At 39.7% G+C, this 20499-nt stretch overlaps 1 protein-coding gene across 6 annotated transcripts; it reads left to right on the top strand.

Annotated features, from left to right (window-relative positions):
* The first annotated feature begins 100 nt into the window (after positions 1–100).
* POGLUT2 (protein O-glucosyltransferase 2) lies at positions 101–10895 on the top strand. Of its 6 annotated transcripts, XM_045518839.2 has the most exons (11): positions 485–610; positions 840–996; positions 2086–2291; positions 3658–3863; positions 4045–4122; positions 4682–4854; positions 4977–5214; positions 7009–7218; positions 7906–7995; positions 9167–9307; positions 10656–10895. In XM_045518839.2, exons 3-11 carry the CDS (start codon positions 2210–2212, stop codon positions 10671–10673), a joined length of 1236 nt encoding a protein of 411 aa, XP_045374795.1. In that variant the 5' UTR covers positions 485–610; positions 840–996; positions 2086–2209; the 3' UTR covers positions 10674–10895. The 6 variants fall into 6 exon arrangements, 5 of the variants coding, with proteins under 5 accessions (XP_010956320.1, XP_010956319.1, XP_045374794.1 ...); XR_012511763.1 differs by lacking the exon at positions 840–996 and having other exon boundaries at positions 101–610; positions 8989–9274; XM_010958018.3 differs by lacking the exon at positions 840–996 and having other exon boundaries at positions 101–610; positions 9167–9274.
* The last annotated feature ends 9604 nt before the right edge of the window (positions 10896–20499 follow it).

The following is a 20499-nucleotide window of genomic DNA, read 5'->3' as shown; positions in this document are numbered from 1 at the left end:
AGGAAGCCCTGGCGCCCGGACGCGTATCCACCCCGCCATCCACTTGGAGAAGGCTTTACTCAGCCCGGGCCGACGCGCGGGCCAATCCCCTCGCCCTGCACCTTGGGCTGGAAGCTGAGGCGGATTCGCCCCCCAATGATGCTCCAGTTACAGAAGCAGCGTAAGTTTGTCATTGTCCAGAGGAAGAGGAGCAACGTGGTTCTTGCCCATTTCAGCAGAACTGCTGGCATCCTTCAGCTGGACCAGCCAGAGCTCCGGTTGTGATTTTCCTGGGGAGACCCACGCTCCAGTCCAGCCCAGCAAAGGACCCCTCTTGGAGCCGCGTCTGCAGCTGCGATCGGCCGACGTGCCTCTGCCCAAGCCGCGGCTGGCTCCGTCCACCTCTTACCCTTCATTTATCCGTGGATCATTTTGAATCCATCTTGTAAATGTTTAGCATTTTGCTGCTTTACTGCTTCTTTCTGGGGACAGTTCCAGCCTTGGCCGAGACCGGCGGAGAGGGGCTACTGAGCCCGGAGAGAAGCGAAATATGGGGACCGGGGCTGAAAGCAGCGGTCGTCCTTCCCGCGCGCTATTTCTATATTCAGGCGGTGGACACATCAGGAAATAAGTAAGTCGAGAAATGGCTCGCCGACTATTTGGGGATGCGGTTAAAACTTACTGTTTCTTCCCTCACGTGTTATCCACCCAAGAACTCATTTCTAAATAGCAGTTTAAAATCCAGGACATTTGGGTGCTATTCACATCTGATTTTAACAGTCTTACCCCGTCCCAATCCATTATTCTCTGTAGCTTTCGAAATAATTTTGAATAAGCTTTTCTCCTGGCTGTTTTGATAGGGATTCCCACATGGCTGGAACAAACCCCTGCACTTTGCTGGAAGTATTTTCTAAGTCCTTCTGCATAACCTGTTACAAGGATTTAAACCCACTTGTTAGAAACTGGTTGGTTTCAGCTTTCTCTGGTGCTGCCCTCTGTTTTTAGGTAGACATGCAGGTAAGCTGCTTTGAAACTGAAATAGAGAACTACAGCACTATTTGCAACTTTATAGTTGAGAGGGAAAATACCAAAATGTGAATCCCTTGTGTGTTTGTTACAACTTTATGTCATTCCATGGAATTCAACAATTAAAATTATACTTAAAAATTTTTATAGCATTCACGTACTTCTGAAATGACTACCTTTTTTTTTTTTTTTTTTTGTGGATGCTGACTACGTATATTTGGCAGGCAAAAAAATCTTAGGAATGTTTTCCAAAGCAAAGAAAAGGAAGGTTATAAATTTTTGTCACTTGGCTATAAATAGTGCAATGGGGGAAACTAAATACCATCTTAATCTTAACACCAAGAGCACTCACTCAAAAGAAAAAACTTTTTTACAACATCACTTACATGATATACCACCTCGTAGCTTTTGCCCATGGCTGAGCATGATTTACAATACTGATTTCTTAACGAATCACTGAGAGTGATTTGTCAGAAAATCATTATCTTTAGAGGCAGTATTTGATCACAAATTTCCAGATGTGATGGGCATGAAGTAAGTAGTAGTTTGATGAGACTGTGTTTATATATGAAATGCATAAGTGTAAGTATGTTCTATGTTTACATAGATTAGTAGTCTTAACATATTCCCTTGCAATTTTCTTTTTTTTCTATATATATATATTTATATATAGTTTTTTAATTGAAGTATAGTCAGTTTACAATGTGTCAACTTCTGGTGTACAGCATAATGCTTCAGTCATATAGGAACATACATATATTCATTTTCATATTTTTTTCACCATAAATTACTACAAGATATTGAATGTATTACCCTGTGCTATACAGTATGAACTTGTTGTTCTTTGCAATTTTCTAATGAAACTGTTTTATATTATCTTGGCCATTGTCATCCTCTTCTTTTTTATTTTTTTAATGTCTGTTTTGTCATATTCATTCTGGTACTAAAAGCATAAGGACAGAGAAGCAAACATGTTAGGGGAGGATGTGGGAGAGAAGATTAAGGTTCACAGACTGGAGAACATAATCTTTGTACGTTTGTTAAAATAATCTTTATATCTTACTGTTCTTCCCATCACAGATTCACATCTTCTCCGGGTGAAAAGGTGTTCCAGATTAAAATCTCAGCACCAGATGAGCAATTCACTAGAGTTGGAGTCCAGGTTTTAGACCGAAAAGATGGGTCCTTCATAGTAAGATACAGGATGTATGCAAGCTACAAAAATCTGAAGATAGAAGTTAAATTCCAAGGCCAACATGTAGCCAAATCTCCATATATTTTGAAAGGTCATTTGGAACATAATTTTAAAACAACAGTATTTGAATACAATAATGAATGTCTTTCAATCAATAAAAACAAGTTAGCATGCTATTTTTTTCACTGAAAAAAAAATGCACATCTCCTACTTGAACTGAGATTCCTGGTAAAAGAGAGAAATGCAAGATTTGAATGGAAATTATAATTGGCGAAAGAGGAAAGAACATATTGATAGAGAATTTGCTCCTTGAAGACACAACATTAGCAAGAAGAATCCAGCCGTATACACACGGTCATAGATGGCTCTTTCTTAATTAGAGATGTGTGATTTAAGTAACTGACAAATGTTATTGAAATTTGGTCAATCACTTCAGAAAGAGAGAGAGTGGAAGTTGACTGTGGTTTTTTGTCTTTGTTTCACTACTAGTTTTCCCAAGAAATCCTCTGATGTGTTCTGACAGAGGATGAGAGTACAGCTTTCTTACCTAGAGCCATATCATTTCCTCTCAGTGGAGACAGCACCCTCAAATACTAGAAAAGCGGTGTTTGTACAGACACACAAATCTTCCTTGTCCCCCTGCCACAAGAAAGGCAAATGTTTTTCAAAAAATGTCTAGATGTCTTTCCCACACTCCACCAGGACCACCTCGTACCATATAACCTGCTAAACCTTCAAAAGGTATCCCAGTGTCTACTACTGCCTAGGTCAGGTGACAATCTGAGAATTAGAAAAATAAATGACAATAAAATGTCAATTCAGATTCTGTTAGTATTATGTTATATTAGTATTATTTCTGTAAATGTAATTCATTATAATATTAGTGAATGAGTGTTTCGCAGATTACTTGGCTTCTTTATAATTCTTCACAAAAATAGCAAACACAGGAAGGAGGCTTTACCTGTATCGACTGTATTATCCATTGAGAAGAGTAGCTTAGACACTTTAAGAACTTGCTTGTATCATAGACCATTGAAATTCTAATTTCTTATCATTTTTGTCTTTCATTAAAACACTTACTCTTCCTTTTTTATGTTTTACCAATGTTTGGTTATTCTTAAGTACACAGAAGATAAAGAATAATGGACTCTGGTAGCCACTGAGAGCAGAAAAGTAGTACCATTGGCTTTCTTTTGAACTTGTACCAAGAGGGCCTGACTGTGAAAATATCCTAAGACTTAACTGTAAAGTGCGGTCAGAACAGACTTGCTAGCGATACCGCAGTGTAATAAAAATGTTTTTCTTTTTAAAATGTTTTTCTTTTTAAAATATTTTTCCCATCAAAATGCCCTTCCCATCTAGGCAAAATGTGTGAAGTCCTATTATGGGTATTTGTTACATGTTTCAAATGCCAAGTGAAGTTAATACTGTATATTTTGTTCCTCATGTGTCATTAGGGCCGGTTTACCATGAGAATTGTGACTGTCCTTTGGAAGACAGTGCAGCCTGGCTTCGGGAGATGAACTGCCCGGAAACCATTACTCAGATTCAGAGAGATCTGGCACATTTCCCTACCGTTGATCCAGAAAAGATTGCAGCAGAAATCCCGAAAAGATTTGGACAAAGACAGAGCTTATGTCATTATACCTTGAAGGATAACAAGGTACAGTTCATGACTGAGGTTTGCTTGTTTGTCTTAGTGATTTTGGCTTTGACCACTTGACTACAACCAGCTATGTAGTTTTATTAAAAAATCACTCTACGGATCACTTTGATCAGCTTTATCTCAGCGAAGTCAGCCAGTTCTCTTAGACTAACAGAATAAACATTCAATTCTCTTCCAGGTTTATATCAAGACTCATGGTGAACATGTAGGTTTTAGAATTTTCATGGATGCCATACTACTTTCTTTGACTAGAAAAGTAAGTATTTCTTTTCTATTCTCGCCTATGTATAATGGACAGTCTAAGCCCAGATTCTACAATATAATTTTTAAAAATAAAAATAAGAGAAATTTCAGGGGTGTTCTGTCCTGGAGCCTGAAGTACCGTGATAGTCTTCTGAGGTTTTATGTCATGTAGGACACCTGTGTTAGTCTCCTAGGAATGCTGTGACAAAGCATGTGAACTGAGTGGCTCAAAACAACAGAAAGTTATTTTCTCACAATTCTGGAGGCTAGAAGTCCAAAATCAGGGTGTCAGCAGGGCCATGCTCCCTCTAAAACCTGTAGCGGGGAGTCCTCTCTAGGCTCTTCTAGTTTCCGGGGGTACCCAGCAATCCTTGGGTTTTCTCGGTTTGCAGGTGCACCACTCCACTCTCTCTGCCACCACGTGGCATCATCCCTGGGTATCTTCACGTCTTCCATTCTTCTGTGGCCACGAAAGGCCGCGTGCTCGAGCCAGCCTTTCCCAGCTCACTGATAAATAGAAGGAATTATCCGATTCAAGAAATGTGAATCAGCCCTTGGCTTTCTTTTCCCAGGTGAAGATGCCAGATGTGGAGTTTTTTGTTAACTTAGGAGACTGGCCTTTGGAAAAAAAGAAATCCAGTTCACACATCCATCCCATCTTTTCCTGGTGTGGCTCCACGGATTCCAAGGATATCGTGATGCCTACCTATGACCTGACTGACTCCGTTCTAGAAACCATGGGCCGGTGAGAGACCCGGGTCGAAGAGACCCAGAGCCTTGGTTTCCTTTCCTTGGTGAGTTCTTTCCCAGTGACCTTTGCGATGTGATGGTGCAGGGGAAGAATCTGTTGCACTTTCTGTCTTCCAGAGTGAGTCTGGATATGATGTCTGTGCAAGCTAACACGGGGCCTCCCTGGGAAAGCAAAAACTCCACAGCTGTCTGGAGAGGGCGAGACAGCCGAAAGGAGAGACTCGAGCTGGTGAAACTGAGCAGAAAACACCCGGAACTTATAGATGCTGCTTTCACCAACTTTTTCTTCTTTAAACACGACGAAAGCCTGTATGGGCCCCTTGTGAAGCACATTTCATTCTTTGATTTCTTCAAGGTATGATATCACCTGTGGCAAATCTTTTCTGTTTTTCCAAATACCTTCATTTTGGGGAGGGAAATCGAGGCCTATAAATTACAAGGAGTGGGAGAGGTGAGCGCAAAATGTAGTGAACTTCAAGGCACGGGGCCCCGGACACTGTTTGAATAACCTGGGTTATGCTCAGTTTCTAGACCTGACATTAAATACGCATCAAGGGAGTTTGGGACCTGGGTAGAGCTCTAATTTTTCCCCCAGCTGACCCTCAAGAGAAGCACATTTTGGCTCCAGATCCTTTTTTGTTAATAAATACATACAAGTGATTTTACAAATATTTCTCCCCAGAGCCATAGCATCACAATGGTCTAAAGAAGAAATATAAACCATGTGTCTCTTATCAGACCTCTGGTAGGGAAATGACTTGGAATCTATCTAGATGTTCTGCCCAGGAACCCTGGGGATTAGGGAGTGCTTTCTGTGTCTAGAATGTGGATTGTTCACATTTCCCAGGGTCGATCCTTTTTCTAACAACTCCCTTTTCCAGGCAGTAGGATACTGCCCTGATCTCTAGACCACTGTGTGGTTTTTGGAGTCCCGTGTGGCAGAGAGAAAAGTAGGCCAAAAGATAGTCAGCTGTCTTCTGCAGGTGGGAAGGCACGTGATTAGCAAGCTCTGTCTGTGCTGTAGATGGCCAGATTTTCTTTCCATGGGTAACATGGCGGCAGGAAGACCTAAAGAAAGCCATAAGTTGACTTCTTGGTGTCTTTTCCATACACATATCACAGAAATTTTCAAAAGAAATGATCATAACCAAAGAGAACTGATACCAGCCATCCCCCCTCAGAGTCTTCTGTCATATACCTTTGCTTTATTTCTGCTTGTTGAATTTGCTACAGCTAAAGACTGTTGACTGCCACAGTGCTATAACCATTTTGTCATAGATGTTCTTGCCCCAGAGCTTGTTAATTTCCTTAAGACGTGTGTGTGGTCATCTGATGTTTTAAAGGTACGGTTAACACAGCATAGAATGTGCCGTTGATAAAGTAGTAAAGTGATTACATAGTCATGATAAATGTATGTTTCCTCTATAGTCAATATCTTGTAGTAACCTATAGTGAAAGAGTATGAAAAGGAATATATGTATATACGTGTATGACTGAAACATGATGCTGTACACCAGAAATTGACACATTATAAACTGACTATTCTTCATTTTAAAGTCTATTTTGTATGATACTCCAGCTTTCTTTTGGCTTCCATTTGCATGGAATGTCTTTTTCCATCCCCTTACTTTCAGCTAGCTCTGAAGTAGGTCTCTTGTAGACAGCATATATATGGGTCTTGTTTTTGTATCCATTCAGCCAGTCTGTGTCTTTTGGTTGGAGAATTTAATCCATTTACATTTAAGGTAATTATTGATAAGTATGTTCTTATTGCCATTTTGTTAATTGTTTGGGGTTTATTTTTGTAGGCTTTTTTTTTTTTAAACTGACTATACTTCAATAAAAAAGAAAAATCTGTCTTCCCTTAGGTTGTAGCCTTAGGACAACAATTTTGTAATTTTATTGGCTGCTCCAGCCTTAGCCTCATGGCCCCTTTGTGAAATTTGGGAGACCATCAAAATATGCCTTTAGGTCCAGGTGTGCGTATTGGATGCAGTAGCACTCACTGACTGGTGGAGGCCAAGGGCAAAATCTGGCCGGTTTGTATCTGAGGATAGTGAGGCTTTATGTGTGGAAAGAAGAGGAGAATAAAGAGAGTGGAAAAAGAGAAATTTAGTGGAGGCTCTTATCCGATATTGCTGTTTTGCAGCATAAGTATCAGATAAATGTAGACGGCACTGTCGCTGCGTACCGCCTGCCATATCTGCTGGTGGGCGACAGTGTCGTCCTGAAGCAGGACTCCATCTACTATGAACACTTTTATAACGAGCTGCAGCCCTGGAAACACTACATTCCAGTTAAAAGCAACCTGAGCGACCTCCTAGAAAAACTTCAATGGGCAAAAGATCACGATGAGGAGGTAAGGTCAGTCTCTTTGTAGCCCAATATCATGGGTTCGTTTTCAAGGTCCTGTGCCTGGGAAGCATTCAGGCACATGTAGACCCTCACCTGTAAATGGGAAGCCACCTCTCCATGGACAGCACAGTTCCCTTCAGGGTGAACACAGGTGTTGTGACTTGGTTAACTGTCCACCGTGCACATGAAACTAAAAGCTAAACCTTGGCCTTGATTATGCTGTCGTCTAGGCAGTTTGACCTGAGCCTCTAGCTCTGCTTCACTCTACTCTCAATGTGAAAATTAAGATGGCCAGTATGGCAGGAGGAAAACTGACTGTGCAATGGATTAAAATGAGAGATTCATGAAATAAACTTGAAACTAATTCTCTGATGAAAATTGTTAAGCAGTGCATTAAGCTTCATCTTGAATTTACAAAGTTATTGTTACTTCATTTAATGTTTACCTTTTCTTTCCAAGAGAAGCTAATTCCAGGAGATCCAATATGACTTCTCAGACTTTCAAAACTTCTCAGAAACATCCCTTTAATTGGAACAAACATATTCTGTTAAATGTTCCTTTTACCACGTAAGACCCCAAAGATATTTTCCCCACTATTTTCCCACTAAAATGTACTCTGAAGATCAGTTAGCATGTGTCCATATGGGGAAAAGTATGTTTCATGAAAGGGATATTATTTTTGTTCCCATAGGCAAAGAAGATAGCAAAAACAGGACAAGAATTTGCAAGAAATAATCTCATGGGTGATGATATATTCTGCTATTATTTTAAACTTTTCCAGGTCAGTATTTTCTAAGAAAGTAGACATACAACTTGTAATGGTCAGTTCTGTTAATAGCAAGGAATATTTCACTTAATTTCTCAAAGTGAATTAATTAAAGGGGTATGTGTATAGCTCTGTAGGCAAAAATCAGGGACAAATATCAAAGAATAATGAAAATAATAGGAAACCAAAGATCAGCTAATGGAGAATGCTACAGCATTGAGGGAAAAGTATCACTGTTAGAAGCATATGGTATGTGGTGAGGAAATTGGCGTCTGATCCTCCAAAGGTACTGTGCACGGATCTGTATTTCCTCTTTGCACAACTTTGCTGCTGCCTCACCACTTCCTTGTCTAAACAGTGCAAAGCATGTTTGGACTGGTTGTACTGACCCCAAATGAGCCATGACTTTTCTTGGAAAATATTTTCATGCATTTAAGGATTGTAATCAAAGCATATCTGACAATTTGAAAAGTTCTTTAAAAAAAATGCTCTGGGAAACAGGTACTTGGCAAATAATAGTGCTAGATCTAAGTTAAGATTTTTTTTTTAATTTCAGAATTGAAAATATTAAGCCCCCAGTCTTAGACACTGCTACAGAACAAAATTGGTCTTTTTCTGGTCTGCACTGGCCCCTCCCCCTTTATAACCTTTCCTAGGGGATGTGAAATGTGTAGACTGAAGGAGCCACAGGTGTTTACTATCTGAATTCCTAGAGACCCACAAGGTAGAGTTCATTCATTCAACTCAAGTATAAGCATAAGCACCTGGCCCGGAGCCCAGCACAGAGCAAACACATGAGGAATGAAGGTGCAACTGAGGCTGTACAAGATGTGGTGGGTCCGGCAGGCATGGTCAGTCCTCAGATTCTCAGTCTAGGGAAGATGGTGAGCACAGTTACTTTCACTACGCGGCAGAAGGTGGAAAACACACAACACACACACACACAACCATACAACCATAGAAGTCATATAAATGAAGGATGGAATAAGGAGTGGTCTATTACACTAGGCAGCCCGTGCCCGGAGGACAACGGCTTCTCAGAAGCTCTGTGGGGTGCTTAAGTAGGGAGGACTCTGCACATCACAACTTGACACGTGAGTGAAATGGACCGCGTTCGAGCAAACTCCAGCGTATGGAACTTGCTAAGCATTATATCAGACATACTTTTGTACTGTTGCCGACACAGGAATATGCCAGTTTACAAGTGAGTGAGCCCCAAATCCGAGAGGGCATGAAGAGAGTGGAACCACAGACTGAAGATGACCTCTTTCCTTGCACGTGCCACAGGAAGAAGGTAACCAGAGCTGACCTTCTGACCCACGTCAGAGTAAGAACTGACAGTGATCTAAGTCCTTATTTCTTAACTCAGCCAGGCAACAACTACCCGAATTCCTCTTGGCGCCTCCAAGCAATTCGTTCTACCAGATTCAGTTATAATAGATTCCAAAGAGGCAAAAGATGGGTGCTAAGATGCAGTGAACTGAGAACACACGGGGCTCCCAGCAAAGCGGAGGGAAGCCTGTTTTATTGTGAGAATTCAGATCAGATTGAATAATTACAGTTTGTGAAGTATTTTCACATGTGTCATCTCATAGCCTCATCTCCCTGTAAAAGAGCTTCTGCCAAGTTCATCATCCCAATTTAGAAATGAAAAAAATATATAACCATGATTATTCATGTGAACGGATTATTCATTTGAAAGCAGTCTCTGTTGATACTCCACGTACTGATTTCCTTTGTAAGAGGCAGATTCATGTATGGACTTGCTAGGCTGAAGAGGACCTTGGCAGAGGTCACTCAGTAAATGCCTTCATTTTACAGTTAAGAAAACTGAGCCCAAAGAAGACTTTAGCTCAGAATCCTCTATCTGGATTATAGCAAAACAAGGACCCAAAACCAGTATATCATTCTCAAATTGTGTGCATAGTTGTGTAGAAAGACAGTGTGGCAGGGGAGGGTTGTTTTGATTATAGTTGTTTTTTGCTTAAAGGAATATATATTATATAAAATTATGTATATATTCATATATGTAATATGCTGGCTTGACATTATCTCAAGCAACCTCGTCAGATCTCAGAACAGACAAACTCAAAACGGTGACTTTGAACCCAAAGATGATAGTTATTACATCTGCCTCTCAAGGGGGTTTAAAAGGAACAAGGTGACTCCTAGTCCCTGTGGTGTGATGGAACCAACTTTTATGGGCTCACTGATTGTGAAATTTAGGAATTTTGCACAGCGGTTAAGTGTTGGTAGCTTGGGATCCACCTGGTGGGAGCATTTACACCATGACAACAGCACATGATACGAATCAGCTTTGTTTTGTTTCATTTTGTTCTGGTTTGTCGGAGGACTGCTCTGCCGCTAACTGGCCCTCAAGCAGTGCACCATCAGTGCAAACCCCTCTCAGCGCTGTCGGACCATAAAATCAGTTAAAGCCAGTGATGAAGCAGAAACTGCCAGAAATGAAAGGGACCCCCATCAGGTTCCCCATCAATGTGACTTACCCTTGGGTGATTCCAGTAATAGTCCCAGGTCCTAAAAGCCTCTAGCAGTAACTTGGCTATTTTTTTTCCTTCTTTGATCTTTAAGGGAAAACAATTAAGAAACTAATGTAATCATCTAGACTCATAGAAGACTTCTTGATGTTTCTAAATATTATTTCTTAATTGCAGACCAAAGATGAACTCTAATGTGCAAAATACCTTCCTTTCAAATAATGGTGCTCTGAAGACTCTTCTTAACTGAAAAGAAGAAGAATGTCTTTTAAATATTAATTCCATGGACAATGTAAAATCTGCTATGTGATTGCTTGGATTATGAAGATATGTTCCTTCTTATTATGCAGTATTCCCGTGACTGTCCTTTGAAGCACGTTTTTAGAATTTTATAATAAAATCACTTTTATTTTAAAAGCCTGTGTTGTGCTAGTCATTAGCTGTGTTTGCACCACGGAGCAGTAAAAAGAGAGGGTGTCTGGATCTTGGACTCAGTGTGAACAAAGCATCACAGAAGCCACCACCTACCCAGACACGTGGTTCACATGACAAAGCACTAAACCTCTGTCTTGTTTACACTGTTATTTTGGATAATCAGTCACTCACAGCCAAACCTAATTCTAATGATTCTGACAAGGCCTTTCATAACCTGCCCTCTGCCTTTTTTTTTTTAATTGAAATGCAGTCAATTTACAATGTTGTGTTAGTTTCTGGTGTACAGCGTAGTGATTCAGTTATACATATATATTCCTTTCCATGTTCTTTCTCAGTATAGGTTATTACAAGATATTGAATATAGTTCCCTGTGCTATATAGTAGGACCTTTTTGTTTATCTGTTTTATGTGTAGTAGTCAGTATCTGCAAATCTCGAACTCCCAGTTTATCCCTCCACACCTCCCTTCCCTCCTGGTATCCATAAGTTTGTTTTCTATGTCTGTGAGTCCGCTTCTGTTTCCCCAGATCTTTAATCAAATCCCTCACTGCTTCCTAATATGTACCCTCTAGTCCAGCAAAACCAACCCTTTACTGCTGCTTCAGTGTTTTGTTCCTTACCTTCCTTGTAGATGCTTTCCCTTGGTCTGGAATGCCATGACCCTCTCCGTCTGGCTTAGATATGCTTCAGTGCTCATTTCAGGAGTCATGCCCCTGAGTCCTCCCATCTGTACACTCGTATCATTGCATTTACCACGCTGTGTGGTCGTGATCCAAATCATTTTTCTCCCTGACCAGGTTTTAAGCAACTATACACTCTTCTGTTTAAAAAAGTGCCTGCAACTACAAAGACTCAATAAGTAGTGAATGGATGAATGAATAACTGAATGAAAAATTACCCTGGAATGTGATTAAGGGGATTAAGCAGAAACTAGAAATCCTAACACTGAACTGTAACGTATGTCCCCACAAATTCCTTTCCTACTAGTTTCCCTTCCACCCGTCTTCCAGTTAGGTCATCTGTTACAAATTTTTCAAATTGTGGAATGTATCATATATACAAAAGGCTATAAAACATATGCAGCTTAAAAATAATTCTAAGAATACACCCATGTAACTACTGACAAAGATTCTTTGCTTGGCAAATTTTAATCAGAATCCTGAACCTTCTAGTTCCTTCTGTGCACTTCCATTTAAAGTCTAGTTTCAGTAAGAACCCTGCTAAGTCTGTGTAGCAAGAATCCCCCATCCGCCATATCTGATCACTCTCACCATCTAATCCGGTTCCTGGTCCTCCTCTGTCCCCCCAGGTGACGTCTGATCCCTCCAGCATGACTTCAGTAAGAATCCTTTTAGGTCAGATTAGCCAGACTCCCCCCCACAACCCTGGATGTTTCCTCTAAGTAATTTCCCATCCACTGCCCCCCACCCTGCTCCTAGGCTATAAATTCCCACTTGGCTTTGCTACATTCAGAACTGAGCAGGTTCTGTCCTGAGATCCCTTCCCCCCTTTTGCAATAGTCCTGAATAACATCTATCTTTACCACTTTAACTACTGTCCAGGTCTGGTTTTGCTTTGACACTACCAGCTGGGTTCAGAAATAGAACACTGCTGCTTCCCTGGAAATGCCTCGTGTCTCACCTGCTCCCAGTTGGCCATTGTTGTGGTGGCTGTGATCATCTTTTCCTTGCCCTTATGTATCATTATTATTATTATTATTTTAAAAAGAGGTACTGGGGATTGAACCCAGGACCTCTGCATGCTAAGCATGGGCTCTACCACTGAGCTATACCTCCCCCTACCTTGCCCTTATTTAGAGTTTTACCACCTACCTATACTTCCCTAAGCAACACAGTTTAATTTTGCTTTGTTTTAAAATTTATATAAATGGGTTTTTGCTATTACTTGCCTGTTGGTGCGTATAGTGCCAGTACATTCATTTGTACACGGAGACAGTATTACATTGTACAAAGACGATCACTGTTTTGCACATTCTACTGAAGATGGACATTTAGGTTGTTTCTGTTTTTCTGGTAATCCTATTCTTATTTATGTTTCTCGGCCACATTTTCTTAGGAGTGGAATTATTGCGTTGTAAAGCGTGTACCTCTGCAATTTTACTAGATAATGTCAAACAACTTTTCAACTTGATTGTCACAATTTACACTCTCTCCCAGTGATGTTCAAGATTTCCTATTGCTTTGCTTCCTTGCTAACGCTTGATATTAGCAGACTTTTAAATTTTTGCTGATCTTTTATTCTTTAATTTTTTGCTAATCTGATTGGTGTGGAATGACAACTCTTGTTTTAATATTTATTTCTCTGATTACTAACGAAGCTGACCATCTTTTCATATCGTTATGAGCCACTTGTGTTGCTTTTCCTATAAATTTTTATTGATTGATTGATTTACTTACTTTGGCTCATTTTCCTACTACATCGTTTGGCTTCCTAGTGGATTCATAAAAGTATATTTTGGAGCTAGTACTTTGTTGATTATATCTGCAGCATACCTCCTAGTTCATGGCGTGTCTTCAATTCTCACTGCAGTGTCTTTTAATGTTCAAAGACATGATTTTAATGTATAGGGCTATATCAATCTTTTTCTTTAATGGATGGTGTGCTTTATATCTTGTTTAAAAAATCTTTCCCGATCCCCAGGTCACTAAGTCAGTCTTCTATGTTATCTTCTGTATGAGTTCCCTAGGGCTGCCTGAGCAAATTATCACAAACCTGGTAATTTGACATGGAAGAAATTTATTCTCTCCTAGTTCTGAAGACCAGAAGTCTACGGCCAAGGTGTCGGCAGGGTTGGTGCCTCCTGGACTCTCTCTCCCCTTGCCTCTCTCCCGGCTTCCGGTGGCTGCTGGCAATCCTTGGTATTCCTTGGCTTGTAGACACCTCCATCCAATCTTTGCCTCCATCTTCACACGGTCTTTCCCTCTGAGTGTCTCTGTATCGCCTCCTTTTCTGTCTTTCATAAAGACATTTGTCCTTGGATTTAGGGCTCACTCTAAATCCAAGATGATCTCATCCTGAGAGTTTTAATTATATTATATAAAGACCCTATTTCTAAGTAGACAGGTTAGGGCTTTGACAAATCTTTGGGGGGCCACTATTCACCCACTATATTTAAAAACGTTCCTTTTGAAACTAGGAACAACATACGAATTCCCACATCACACACTGCTGTTCTGCCTAGTGCTGGAAGTCTGAGCTGGCACAGTCAACCCGGAAAAGAGGTAGGAAGTTGAAGGATGGAAAAATAATAAATAAAACTGTCATTAAAAGCAGGTGATAGGCTACAGTACACAGAAAATCTTAATGAATCTACAGGTAAGTTGTTGGAATTAACAAGAAAAGGTGGCATTTGCTAAATACAAAACTATTAAATTCAGTTGTATTTTAATGTACCAGCTAGCAACAGAAAAAATAAAAATAAAAATGTTTATTTCAAGATAGCATTCACAGTAGCTTTGAAAGCTATGAAGTACTTGTTTGAGGAATTAATTCTAGCAAAAATGGACAAGATCTTTATACAGAAAGTTAGGCAACTTTTAAAAAAGTAATTCAATTGAAAAATATCACATATTCACAGATTGGCAAACTCAATATTAAAGATGTCAACTTTCCCCCATGTAGTATATAGAGTCAATGGCCTGTCGACCAAAATATGCCCTGCCCCACTTTATGAACTTTTCCTAAGAAATGTATTCACCTGCAAAGTCCAAGAAATATTAAACACTCTGAAGGAAGGACGAATTGTGAGCTTTCCCACTATATAGCAAGAATGTTTACAATGCTATAGAATTTCAGACCATGCGATACTAGTGGCAGGAAAGGGAAAAACAGAACCATACCACATAGTGATGCATAAACAGGCTGGAAACTTATCTGCAACCCGGGACTGCAGAGAGTTGGAGAAAGTTTGCATGTTTCAGTGAGTGGAGCTGGGACAATGTGTATTAATGATTCCAATTCCAGTGCATGGTTGTTCTCCCCACACCGTCAAGCAATTCACTCACACCAGTCAGGTGTCCAACAATTCAACTCAATTCTGACACCATCTACTCGGGGATAGGACCAGATTCCTCAGGTTAAGGGCTCAGTCCATAAGACTGGCCTTCACTTCAGATGCCAATCACAAGTCCAGGTTGTCACCTGTGCTTCTGACCAACTGGCTATAAATCATAGCTTCCCACAACCCCCTCCATGGGTCCAATTAATTTGCTGGAGCAACTCACAGGACCCAGGAAGCCAGGTTCCTCAGTAGACTACCAGTTTATTACAAAGGATAGTGAAGAACGGTAATCAGCAGCCTGATAAAGAGATGCTCAAAACAGGTTCCCAAACAAAGGAGCTTCTGTCCTCGTGGAGTTTGGGGCAGGGCTTGATGATTTGTGGAAGTATCTGCTTCACCAACTTGAAAACGCTTCAAACCCCATCTTTTTGGGTTTTATGGTGGCTTCATTGCATAGGCCTGATTGATTAAATCATTGGCCACTGTTGATAGAATTAACCTCTAGCCTCTTTTCCTCTCCTGGAGGGGGATGGGGAGACACTAAAAGTTCTACTCCTATAATCACAAGGTTGTTTTTGTTGGCAACCAGCCCTTATCCTTTGGTACTTTTCAAAAGCCAAAGCATTAACATAGCAATAGTCTCCTTTATTGCTCTATCACTTCAGAAATTCCAAAGGTTTCAGGCGCTCTATACCAGAAATGGGACAAAGGAAGACAAAATATGTATTTCTTATAAATCATAATATCGTACGTATCTGTATATAGAAGAAAAAGAGTAAGATCCCATCACACAATAAATCCAAAGATCAATTCGAGGAGGATTAGTGACAAAAGGCAAAACATACCATTTGTCATCAGCAAAGAGGCTGTCTCTGTGCTGTATTAGCAGTATATGTCTACTGGCAGCTGCAGTGACTGAAGAATTATTAGTTCCTTCACTTTATGGCAATGATAAATTAAGTCTTACAACATATTACCCAAAAAATGCCAACTCGAGAAGTTTCTCAACATGGGTTTCTCATTGTACAAATCTTTTTAAATTCACCCTGAGAAGGTGGCCATTCCAATCCATCACAGTGGCACTGCCACAAATGGCCCGCGTGTTCCCTGGACCTCAAATGACACATGAGCATAGCAGGAATTCCTCTGTCCAATGCTGCCTCTTGTAAAAATAAGTAAAAAGTAGGTGCTGACAGAATGGCGATCACGGTATATCCCTGCTTTCTTATAAATCTTTTGTTATTATTTTTTTTTTTTTGCAGGGGAAGGTAACTAGGTTTTACTGTTTTGGGGGGGGTTTCTTTTTCAGAGGAGGCACTGGGGATTGGAGCCAGGACCTCCTGCATGCTAAGCATGCACTCTACCACTGAGCTATGCTCTTCCCCCCATAAATCTTTTGTTTAAATGAATAGAGATTCCAACAAGGAATTCAGAAGGACTGACTTAGGTTCTGGAACTTGGAGTGTGTGACCTGTTGATGGATGATTAACTTGACAGGTCTCGTCTGTCCGTGTCTTTCAAAGTCTGGTTTAGAGAATGAGACTTTCAGTCTGAACACTTGAAGTAGGGTATGAGTAATTGAATTGAAAGCATCATATGCTCATACAAATGTCCGTAAACTTTTCCCTCTCCAAAAAAATTTCTCTGTAACAATTTTTCATATCATGGCTCTCTTTCCATAATTTTACACTACATTTTTTTAAGAAGAAAATTTTGGGTGTGAAGAGAGGATGTGGCTGCACAGGTGTAGTGTGAGGGATGCCTGTGATTCTAGATTAGTCCTATATCTTCATTATAAAGGTGGTTACATAACTATACACATGTGATAAAGCTACATGGAACTACACACACACAGATATGAATGCAGGTATGGTTGATGAAATCTGAATAAGCTCTGTGAATTGTACAATGTCAAACTCCCGGTTTGATACTATTCTAGAGGTGTGCAAGACGTTACCTTTGGGGATACTGAATGCAAAGTATAAAGAATCTCCCTGTGCAGACTTTTGGTAACTTCCCCTGAATATATAATTATTTCAAAATGAAATTTTATTTCTCATAAAATTTCAAAAGTAATATAGGCTCACAATAACAAAAAAAATCAACTTCTTCCAATCCCTATCTTCTCAATAGAACCACTGTTAAAACAGTAGATTTACAGACATTTTTTTGGATCCATAAACTTGTAGGTTAGATCCATAATTCATCTTCTCCATCCTTTCTACTACATAAGAAGGATTATTTCTAATTTTCAGCTCTCTCAAAAAGAAGGCTGCCTGCTGGGAACACTGTGGATAACTTAAAATTTTTATCGATAAAGCAAAACAGAGAGACTATATAAACTAGACTCCCATTACTAGGGTCTTAAAAATCTCATGTACCTATATATTCAACAACACTGGATAATATTTATCTTTTACATTTTTGTCTATTTGGATACAAAAATTGTTTTCAAAATATTTCCCTGATTACTTGTGAAACCAAGTATCTTTTTTTCTTGTCTTTGACTTTTCCATGATGTCAAATTTTCCTTTTTAAAAATTTTTACTTACTGATTTGTTTCAATTCCTTATGTATTATGAACTTCAACCTTTTGCTGTTATGTTTGTTTCAAATGCTGTCTCCCAATCTCTTTGGTCCTTTGACTTTGCCCACATTGCCTAAATCAGCAAAGGACTGAATCTAAAAATATATGTATATACATGTGTGTATATGTATAACTGAATCGCTTTGTTGTACACCTGAAACTAACATTGTAAATCAACTACACATCAATAAAGAATAAAATTTTAAAAAGTCCATTGATTTCAATGTTAATCTCATCCAACAACACTCACAGAAAATCCAGAGTAATGTTTGATCACATATCTGGGTCCCTTGGCCCAACCAAGTTCAAACATAAAATTAACCATCACAAATAGAATTTATTCAACAAGTATTTATTAAGCACTTAATATGTGCCAGGCATTCTATTAGGTTCTAGAGATACAGCCATGAACAGTCACTATCTCTTCTGAAAGAAGGCTGAAGTAAACAAGGGAAAAATAAATTAATAAGCAGGACAATTATGGATTGATAAATAAAAAATTATTACAAAGAGAAAGTGGGGTGGGTGGGTGGCTGCTTTAGACTGGATGATCAAAGATGCTACTGATTTTTCACTGTTAAGCAAAATGTTTATTATGGTTTATGATAAACAACCACTATTAAAATATTTCCAAATACTAACTTATAAAAAAGGAAGGGCATTAAAATTTTATTAAATGCTTTTTGGGCATCTATTTAAATGTTCGTGTTTTATTTCGATTTGCTTTTGTTACATTTATCCATAATGAATTACATTAATAGTATTTTAATTTTGAAACATCATAAAAACTATGTATTATTGTGTATTATTACTTTAATCTAGGGATGGATTACTTGTGCTAGTATTGGGCCAGATCTGGCCCACCGCTTGTTTTGGTACAGCCTGCAAGCTAAGAATAATTTTAACATTTTTAAAGGGTTAAAAAAATCAAAAGAACAATATTTTATTACATGTTTCAATATGAAATTCAAATTTGGGTGTCCAAAAATACTTTTGTATTAGTTTCCTATTGCTGTTGTGACAAATTGCCACAAATTTAGTGCTTTAAAACAACAGAGATTGATTCCTGTAGAGTTACGGGGGTTAGAGCCTAAAATCAGTGTTTTGGAGATACTGTTAAGGTTTTGGTTGGTAGGGCCGGCTCCTTGCTGAGGCTCTGAGGGCACAACGCCTTTTCTGGTTTCTAGAGAAGCATTTCTTACATTTTTGTTTTGTGGTTCCTTGCTTCATGTTCACAGGCAGCAACTTAGCATCTTCAAATCTCTCACTGTTTCTGTCATCACTCTGTGTTTTGTCTCTCTGAATGTTACAGCAGTGTTATTCATAGTAGTCAAACAGTGGAAACAATCCAAATACCCATCAACTGGTGGTTGTTTTAATCCATAAAGTTCAATACTAAAACAAAGTCAGCAACAAAAAGAAATCAGTTATAAGAAGGAACAAAGTACTATTACATGCTACAAAATGGATAAATCTTGAAAATATTATTCTAAGTGAAAGAAGTCAGATATAAAAGACAACATATTGTATGAAATGCCTAGAAAAGGCAAATCTATAGACAGAAAGTAGACTAGTGGTTGCCTGGGGTTAAGGGTAGAAGGAAATGTGTACAGGTTTCTTTTTGGGGTGATGGAAATGTTCTTAAATCATGGTGATAGTTGCAAATCGTTATAAACTTACTGAAAACCATTGGATTGTACTCTTAAAGTGAATGGATTTTACAGCATGTAAATAAAGTTATTTTTAAAAGCACAGGGTGGTGAGGATATAGCTCAGTGGTAGAGCACCTGCTCAGCATATGTGAGGTCCTGGGTTCAATCCCCAGTCCCGCCATCAAAGGATAAACAAACATAGCCAGAAAATTAGGAGTAAAGTAAAGAAATGTTAATTGAGACTTTGCAGTTAAGGAAAGTGATTTTTGAGATAAATGACGATGAGTGGTTTTGTGGATTTTATTTTTATTTTCTCCCAAGTGCTGTGACAGAAAAGAGGGTCGTTACCAACTGCGCCGGGCTTGGGGAAGAGTCATTCATTCAAGATGTATTGATTTGCCAGGAATGATTCCAGACACGGGAGAATCAAGATAAAATAATGACAATAAAGACTCCAGTCTTCATGGGGAGTTTACAGTCCAGGAAGCAGATAGACAAGTTCATGTATGTTAAGTAACCAGGGTAGGACAGAAAGTGTGGGTGAGGTGATTAGGGAAGGCCTCACTGAGAAAATGACAGGTGGGTGAAGACCCCAAATTTATGCACCGCTGGCCACTGGGATCTTTCCTAGAAGACGGAACAACCAGGCAAAAGCCCTATAGTGATGTAACCCAGTAGGACCCTAGGGGGCCTTCCCGGGACAGACCCCTCCCCATATCCTGCGCTGGAGCTCCTCTCTGAAGTACTCCGGTAGTATTTCCTGGGTTTTTCAGATGCTAAAAAACACCATCAAATGGAAGAAGTTAACTATTTGACGATCATGTGCACATAGCCCCCAGACCTTCTGGTGCCTACGGATTGATCACCATCAACCAGAGAATTGTGCACAGCTGGTCACATATCCTGGGCTCACATATCACAGCCCTTCCCTCAGGTGGCCTTTAAGGATGCTCAGCTGAAACCCTTCAGGGAGTTGGGGGTGGGGGGTTAGGCATAAGCCACCGGTTCTTCTTCCTCGCCCAGCAGTAAACCTTTTTCTGCTCTAAACTCTTGACACTTCTATATATATTTTTTCCCTCGCTGTGACTTGGGGCACAGGAACTTGGGTTAGGCAACAGTGAGGGCTAGTCTGGCCGGTTTGGGCATGAGTACTGCAAACATCTGGCCGCTGCGCCGATAAATAGCGAAGAGGTGTGGGGGTAAGGGTTGGAGCAAGAGACCATTCAGCCGACTGCTTCAATAACTCAGGCAAACACTGTGGTGAGGCTCGGGAGGGTGAAGTCTAAGTGTAAGAAGCGGTTGGATTCTGTATGTATTTGCAATCGGA

This window comes from Camelus bactrianus, chromosome 14 (assembly GCF_048773025.1).
Source record: "Camelus bactrianus isolate YW-2024 breed Bactrian camel chromosome 14, ASM4877302v1, whole genome shotgun sequence".
In the NCBI taxonomy this organism is placed as follows: domain Eukaryota; kingdom Metazoa; phylum Chordata; class Mammalia; order Artiodactyla; family Camelidae; genus Camelus; species Camelus bactrianus.
The sequence above is the reverse complement of the archived record's forward strand: the minus strand, read 5'-3'. Positions and strand labels throughout refer to the sequence as shown.